This window comes from Arachis stenosperma, chromosome 9 (genome assembly GCF_014773155.1).
Source record: "Arachis stenosperma cultivar V10309 chromosome 9, arast.V10309.gnm1.PFL2, whole genome shotgun sequence".
Classification (NCBI taxonomy): Eukaryota; Viridiplantae; Streptophyta; class Magnoliopsida; order Fabales; family Fabaceae; genus Arachis; species Arachis stenosperma.
Genome location: NC_080385.1, coordinates 122786833 through 122795525, shown reverse-complemented (window position 1 = coordinate 122795525; position 8693 = coordinate 122786833). Strand labels below are relative to the sequence as shown.

At 47.3% G+C, this 8693-nt stretch overlaps 1 protein-coding gene across 1 annotated transcript; it reads left to right on the top strand.

Moving 5' to 3' along the window:
- The first annotated feature begins 2660 nt into the window (after positions 1-2660).
- Positions 2661-3062, top strand: LOC130949887 (uncharacterized). The gene has a single exon (XM_057878493.1). It carries the CDS (start codon positions 2661-2663, stop codon positions 3060-3062), a length of 402 nt encoding a protein of 133 aa, XP_057734476.1.
- Positions 3063-8693: the final 5631 nt, after the last annotated feature.

Here is an 8693-nt window from a genome sequence, read left to right as displayed (position 1 = left end):
GAAGTTTGTTGATGATGATGGGTCGGTTGGATCCATCAGGGGAGATTTGGAAACGGCGGTCGCTTGTGACAACGCCAGTCTCTCCCTAAGGAAGAAGTCCAAAGAAGCATCCGGGGTCTTCCTATCCGATCTAGACGCGCGAGTCGACGACAATCCCAGGCCAGAACCTGAAGGAGACCTCGAGAAGTTCAGGGTCGGCGACTCGAAAGGAAAGTTCACCTTCGTAAATAGGAACCTCCCTCATGACTTAAAAGAACCATTGATGGAGATGATCCGGGAAAACGGCAACCTGTTTGCTTAGACACCAGCTGACATGCCAGGGATTGACCCCCAGATCATGTCACACCACCTAGCTGTGAAGGCGGAAGCTAAGCTAGTGGCACAACGGAGGAAGAAAATGTCCTAGGAAAGAGCTAACGAGGTGACCAGACAAACGGCCAGCCTGCTAGAAGCAGGTTTCATCCGGGCACTGGACTACTCGACTTGGCTATCGAATGTAGTCTTGGTCAAAAAGCCCAATGGAAAATGGAGAATATGCGTGGACTATTCTGACCTCAACAAGGCATGCCTCAAGGATTCTTTCTCCCTCACTAACATTGATGCTCTTGTTGACGCGGTGGCGGGATACCGGTATCTGAGTTTCATAGACGCATACTCTGACTACAACCAGATACCGATGCACCGGCCAGATGAGGAGAATACGGCGTTCATAATGCCAGGGGAAACGTACTGCTATAAGGTGATGCCGTTCGGGCTAAAGAACGCAAGAGCTACGTACCAAAGGCTAATGAACAAGATATTCAATGATCTTATCGGCAAAATGGTGGAAGTGTACATAGACGACATTCTGGTAAAGACCACCATGGCTGAGGACCTCATCGTGACCTAGAGAGCGTGCTTGCATCTCTTCGGCGGCACGGCATGAAGCATAACCCGCTCAAGTGCGCCTTTGCCATGGAAGCCAGGAAATTCTTGGGCTTTATGATAACCCAAAGAGGAGTGTAGGTCAACCCGGAGAAATGTGAAGCAATCTTACAAATGAAGAGCCCAGAATGCGTAAAAGATGTCCAAAGATTGGCGGGAAGGCTCACCGCACTATCCCGCTTCCTCGGAGCCTCGACCGCCAAAGCTCTGCCGTTCTTCAACTTGATGAAAAAGGGGATAGTGTTCGAATGGACCCCGGCGTGTGAAGAAGTCTTCAAGTACTTCAAGGATATAATCTCGGCACCGCGTGTCCTTGGGAAACCTAAGAATGGAGAGGCGCTGTATCTGTACATAGCAATAACTGATGAGGCTTTGGCAACAGTCTTGCTGCGAGAAGAAGGAAAGATCCAGCAACCAATCTATTTCGTAAGTAAGGCGTTACAAGGGGCGGAGCTAAGGTATAGTAAGCTGGAGAAGCTAGCATACGCACTCCTGACCTCCTCCCGTAGGCTGCGACAGTACTTCCAAGGACACCAGATAATCGTTAGGATGGCAAGGCAATCCACCAACACCAAGTACTCCAGAAACCCGATCTAGCGGGCAGGATGATGACCTAGGCAATCGAACTGTCTCAATATGACTTGCAGTACAAATCCAGACATGCGATCAAGGCCCAAGCCATGGCTGACTTTCTGGTAGAAGTAACGGGAAGCCCTCCCGAGGTGTCAAGCACATGGTGGAAGCTCCATGTGGATGGAGCCTCAAACCAAACGTTCGGGGGAATGGGGATCATCTTGGAAAGTCTAACCGGAGTCGTATATGAGCAATCGGTCAAGTTTGAATTCCCGGTGTCTAACAATCAAGCGGAATATGAGGCCCTTCTTGGCGGCCTAGTCCTGGCAAGAGAAGTCGGGGCCACCAGAGTAGAAGTGTGTAGCGACTCTCAAGTCGTGACTTCACAGATTAATGGAACGTACAAAGCCAGAGATTCACTATTGCAGAAATATTTGGAGAAGGTAAAAAAGTTGAGCGAGGAGTCCGACGAAGTCACGGTTCAGCACGTTTCGAGAGAGGGGAACACCTGGGCGTACCTCCTGTCAAAACTGGCGAGCACAAAGCCAGGAACAGGAAACCGATCTCTGATTCAAGGTCTAGTGAAAGAACCAATGGTGACCCTGCATATAACACGGGCAACCTACCCACCCTCCTGGGTGGACCCAATTATTGATTTCTTGGGAAAGGACAAGCTCTCGGGTGACGACAAGACGGCAAAGGCGCTAAGAAGAGAAGCGGCCAAGTATATGATAATACAAGGCCAACTATTTAAGAAAGGGCTCAGCCAACCCCTATTGAAGTGCCTGCTCCCCGACCAAACGGACTACGTGTTAAGCGAGGTCCATGAAGGATGCTGTAGCCACCACATCGAAGGGAAGACTTTAGCCCGGAAGCTCATCAGGGTTGGTTATTACTGGTCCTCAATGATGGCGGATTCCAAAGAGTTCATGAAGAGGTGCAGAAGATGCCAAGAGAATGCAAACTTCCACAAAGCGCCACCAGCCGAACTAAGCCTACTGATGGCCTCTCGACTATTCTCACAATGGGGAGTCGATCTCTTAAGGCCTTTCTCGGTCAGACTGGGACAGGTCAAGTACCTAATTGTCGCCATTGACTATTATACCAAGTAGGTAGAGGTCGAGCCGTTGGCCAGCATATCCTCAGCTAATTGTTGGAAGTTTATGTGGAGACAAGTAATAGCCAGATTTGGGGTCCCGGAGGTCATCATCTTGGACAATGGGACACAATTTGACGATAAGAAATTCGAAGATTTCCTCGCCGGCTTGGGCATAAGGCAGAAACTTTTGTCTGTTGAGCACCCCCAAACCAATGGCCAAGTCGAAGCTGCGAACAAGGTCATCCTACAAGGCCTCAAGAAGCGACTTGACCAAAAGAAGGGAGTATGGGCAAACGAGTTAGCCTCTCTGGTCCTACTGCACAACTCAGCAGTCATCTACCAGGGAGACGCCTTTCCGGCTCACCTACGGGGTGGATGCGGTAATACCCGTGGAGATCGGGGAACTGAGCCCACGACTACTTTTGGGAGGAGTCGAAGAAGTCGTGGAAAAGGACTTAGTGGATGAAGTTAGAGAGATGGCCCACTTGTCAGAAACGGCGTTGAAACAAAGGATGGCCCTGCTTTACAACGCCTAAGTACTCACAAGAGAGTTTGAGCAGGGCGACCTAGTCTTACGGCGCAATGATGTTGGACTCCCGACACCAGGGGAAGGAAAGTTGGCGGCGAATTAGGAAGGCCCATACAGGGTGAAGGAGGTGCTCGGCAACGGCGCCTATAAATTGGAACGATTAGACGGTAGGGAAGTTCCCAGAACCCGGAACGTGAGCAACCTAAGAAGGTTCTATTCCTAGAAACTGAGCAACACCCAGCGAGCAAGCGGTCTGCCGGTTTAATCGGTTTAGTAAGACCCGTATCGCTTTAGGTTCATATTATTTGCCATTGGTTGTTTATTTCCCATTAGTTATTTATTTGCTATTCGTCACCTCCTTTATCGCTTTATGTTCATATTATTTGCCATTGGTTGTTTATTTCCCATTAGTCGTCTATTTGTAATTCTTCACCTCCTTTTTTTGTATTTAATATTATTCAAATTAATCAAAATACTTTTCCAAGTAGAAGTAATCAACGTCAGAACGACACAGTATCCCAGGACTGATCACCCCAGGAACCACTGAAGTAATAAATGGCACGATAAACGGCTACTAAAATGGTAAAAGCTACGACCTAGCGTCGCTAATTACCAACAAAACGGTAAACAAGTATAAGCGACTAGCTAATTACCAACAACACGGTAAGGAAACATTGAGCAAGTTAATTACCGATAAAACGGTGAACGAGTAATTTGTTACATGCCGACAAAACGGAAAACAAGTTCGCTAAAACTACTCAAATACTCAAAGATATATTACAAAATCCAAACAAAAAACAATAAGTGAGATTACATCACTTCTTCGGGATATCGACAATCTTGCCATCCTTGATGGTATTGAAAACGCTAATGGCGGAGGTGTCGAAGTCGGGAGCCAGCAGCTTCACTTGAGCCTTGATGGCCTCCTCAGTCGACAAAATGGCACCCTTAACCTGCTTCATGGTCTCTTTGTACTTCTTCAACTCAACAGTTTCAGTCTGGGCCGCCTTTTCCAATGAGAGGGCATCGTCACGCTCCTTCTCTAACTCCACAACTCGACCTTGAGCAGCGCTAAGCTGACTCTCCAAGATAAGCTCTCATTCCATAAATCGCTCCACAGCCGTGTCAGAAGTCTTGACCTTCTCCTCAGCAGCAGCCAACTGAGTCTGCAACGACTTCACCTCAACTTTATACTTTCCATTAGCACTAACATAAGATTGAAGCTTATTTTTGAGGCTCCGAGCTCCCGCCAAGACGGGCTCTGCCTTCCTTACAATAGCACCTGCTCGGAGCAAGGTACGGTAAACCCACTTTGCTTGAGAAGCGAGATCCCCACCAAGGAAGAAGTCCAATGTGCCAGGTAGGAGTTGGGAGTCGATAAAGATGCTGGCGTCAAAGTTCTTCTCCATCACCGTGAGGACCCCCTCAGGGCTGGAGGACGGTTTCCTTTTCCTCGGGTTCTCGACGACAACAACCTCAGGGCCTCTTCCCTCAGTTTCAACTTCTGGTCGGGGACTCGGACCAGAGCTGGTCCTGGCCACCTCTCCTTGTGTGGGCTGGGACTGGGCATCGGCCTAGACGGCAGAAGGATGCGGCACTTTGTTGGTACGGGTGGCAGAGTCATCGTCGCTAGCCTCAAAGAGAAAAGTATTGAACAAAGCATCAAGTCCAACTTGTTCGCCAGCCATTGATACTGCGATAAAATATGAAAGCCTGTTAGTCAGAAAGCAAATTAAGGAAAATGAATAAATAAATATGAGCACTCGACCCGACGACCACCCACCTATATAACTCCTAGCCATATCCCGATCACCCATGAGGAGATGGGGGTTAACGTGGTTCTTGCTAAAGATAGCCAATAGAATGTCGGCAACCCTCTTATTCTCAAGGGACAACCCCTTATATGTCACTTTTGTGAAGGCGTTCGCCCCCGTCTCGAAGCTCCAATAGGTCGGGATGTGGCGTTCTCCCTCCAGGGTCAGCCAGAAGGGGTGCCGACCAGCGGTAGGACGAACCTTAAAGTATCTATCCTTGAAGCCATGATACGAATCATTGAACAGACCAAAGATTCTTCAGCCCTGGGCTAACCGGAACGACATGAATCCCTTCTTGGCTTTTTCCTCCTTTGAAGGGTTCGTTAGGGTAAAGAGAAATAAGAAGACCTCCACTGAGGCCGGTAGCTCTAAAAATTTGCAGACCATCTCAAAACAGCGGATAGAGGCCCAGCTATTTGGATGCAGTTGGGACGGCGCCACGTCACACCGGTTTAGCAGCGCCATCTGAAAGGCGGAGAAGGGTAGGCGGACTCCCAAGCTAGTAAACATTGCTTTATATACCCAGATCCAATCGGCAACCCGGGGAGTGTGTAGGTTTAGGTGGAATATCTGCTCATGAGCAGTAGGGACGAAAACCTCATAGTTGGCCTCCTCGTCGCCCCCTCCACAGAGATACTCAGCTTGTTGGAACTCCGTGAGTTCCTCTACCGTCATTTGGTTAGGGGTTTCCTTCAAGTCTAAGGTCACCCAGGCGTATCGGTCGTAGGGCGCTCTCGCGATAGGAACCCTCATGACAGGACGCTGGGCCATACCTATAGTGGGGGCAACATTCAAAGATAGTCTAAGAGGTCGGAAAATCGGCACTAATACCAGAAAACTACTGTCTGCCTACCCAAGGTCTATAGTTAAGCAAAGCCTAAATCTATGGTAAAAAACGAAGTCTAAACATCAAAAGCCTAAAATGGTTACCCCCTAATGCCTATGTACTGAAACTATTCAAGCATTCAACAAAATGTATAGTGCGCATGCAAAATTGAAATAGAAGAACGAGTGGCTTAACAGCAAGGTTAAACTAGCCAAAATAAGAAAAAGAAAAAGAACATACCAGAATGATGATGATCGATGGAAACCGGGACGATGATGATCAAAAGAAACTGGGACGTGCTGTGAAGATTTGGACGAATCAAGGGCGATTGTGAACAAAGACCTTTAGAAAAATGTGGAAAGGGAGATTGTGCGGTAGCAATTTGAGGGAGTGAGAAACTGAAACACTGAGGCAAAGAAAGGAAAAATAAAAGCAAAGCGAAACTACCATGAAGAAGAGCAAAAGACAGGGGTAAAATAAACTTTTCCCCAAGCTTTCAAATCACCCATAAATGCACTTAATGGCAGGCACGAGGAACGAGGCAACAAAAGGCGCTTCCCCAAAACGACGAAACTAACTCGAGCATAGGAGGGATGCACCAACCACGAGCAGCCGACCTCGCGAAGAAACAAAACGATTGAAACACGCCAACAACGGCGCTCCCGGCCTTAGCTGGCGCGTTGGGGGCACTGTTACGGCCTGGCCCAGTTGGTGCGGTGTCTCAACCCGGGCGACCGACCCGACCTAGACGACGGACCCGAACCGGGAAACCGACGCAGACACTTGTCCCTCTACAACCCCACCATGCAATAGTTGTGCAGGGAAACTTCTAGGAAGATGGGCCTGTCCTTGCAGAACCCACCCCTAACAGGGTATATATGGGTAGGGCCAGTACGTCACTACCACTCTGACTCTCAGTGCCATCTGTATCATTTCTGACTTGAGCGTCGGAGTGTCATTGCAGGTGGCATCCTGGTGCACGAAATTGTGATCATCAATGGCGCCATCAACATGGTACGCTCATTGCAATCTCAACTCTCTATCACAACTCCGCACAACTAACCAGCAAGTGCACTGGGTCGTCCAAGTAATAAACCTTACGCGAGTAAGGGTCGATCCCACGGAGATTGTTGGTATGAAGCAAACTATGGTCACCTTGTAAATCTTAGTCAGGCAGACTCAAATGGGTATAGATGATATACGAATAAAACATAAAGATAAAGATAGAGATACTTATGCATATCATTGGTGAGAGCTTCAGATAAGCGCATGAAGATGCTGTCCCTTCCGTCTCTCTGCTTTCCTACTGTCTTCATCCAATCCTTCTTACTCCTTTCCATGGCAAGCTTATGCAAGGGTTTCACCGTTGTCAGTGGCTACCTCCCATCCTCTCAGTGGAAATGTTCAACGCACCCTGTCACGGCACGGCTATCCATCTGTCGGTTCTCGATCAGGCCGGAATAGAATCCATTGATTCTTTTGCGTCTGTCACTAATGCCCCGCCTTCAGGAGTTTGAAGCACGTCACAGTCATTCAATCATTGAATCCTACTCAGAATACCACAGACAAGGTTAGACCTTCCGGATTCTCTTGAATGCCGCCATCATTTCTAGCCTATACCACGAAGACTCTAATCTCACGGAATGGCTGGCTCGGTTGTCAGGCGAGCACTCGGTTGTCAGGCGATCAACCATGCATCGTGTATCAGGAATCCAAGAGATATTCACCCAATCTAAGGTAGAACGGAGGTGGTTGTCAAGCACACGTTCATAGGTGAGAATGATGATGAGTGTCACGGATCATCACATTCATCAAGTTGAAGAACAAGTGATATCTTAGAACAAGAACAAGCGGAATTGAATAGAAGAACAATAGTAATTGCATTAATACTCGAGGTACAGCAGAGCTCCACACTTTAATCTATGGTGTGTAGAAACTCCACCGTTGAAAATACATAAGAACAAGAGTGATCATTGGCTTCGGTCCCAAAGAGGGAACCAGAAGAACCAAGATCTGATCTAAGAACTAGATGTCCGAAGATTTCCCAAAAAATACAATAGTAAAAGGTCCTACTTATAGGGAACTAGTAGCTTAAGAATTACAAAGATGAGTAAATGACATAAAAATCCACTTCTGGGCCCACTTGGTGTGTGCTTGGGCTGAGCATTGAAGCATTTTCGTGTAGAGACTCTTCTTGGAGTTAAACGCCAGCTTTTGTGCCAGTTTGGGCGTTTAACTCCCACTTTGGTGCCAGTTCCGGCGTTTAACGCTGGAAATTCTGAAGGTGACTTTGAACGCCGGTTTGGGCCATCAAATCTTGGGCAAAGTATGGACTATCATATATTGCTGGAAAGCCCAGGATGTCTACGTTCCAACGCCGTTGAGAGCGCGCCAATTGGGCTTCTGTAGCTCCAGAAAATCCACTTCGAGTGTAGGGAGGTCAGAATCCAACAGCATCTGCAGTCCTTTTCAGTCTCTGGATCAGATTTTTGCTCAGGTCCCTCAATTTCAGCCAGAAAATACCTGAAATCACAGAAAAACACACAAACTCATAGTAAAGTCCAGAAAAGTGAATTTTAACTAAAAACTAATAAAAATATACTAAAAACTCAACTCAAACTACTAAAAACATACTAAAAACAATGCCAAAAAGCGTACAAATTATCCGCTCATCACATCCCCCCTTCGCTTATCAGCAACTCGGAAGGTTGTTTGCCCTCACATCTCGCTCACTAGACGCAGATCCAGGCTGATTCCCACCATATCAACCGAACAACATCCCCGACACGTCCGGCATACGAAATCCCGAACATGTTATTTTTTATTTTAATTGAAATTAAATCTTTTCTTTTAAAATTGAAGAGTATTCTTTTCTTCTTTTTTCCTTCTCTATTTCTCTTATTCTTTCACTTACTCTATATCTTTTAT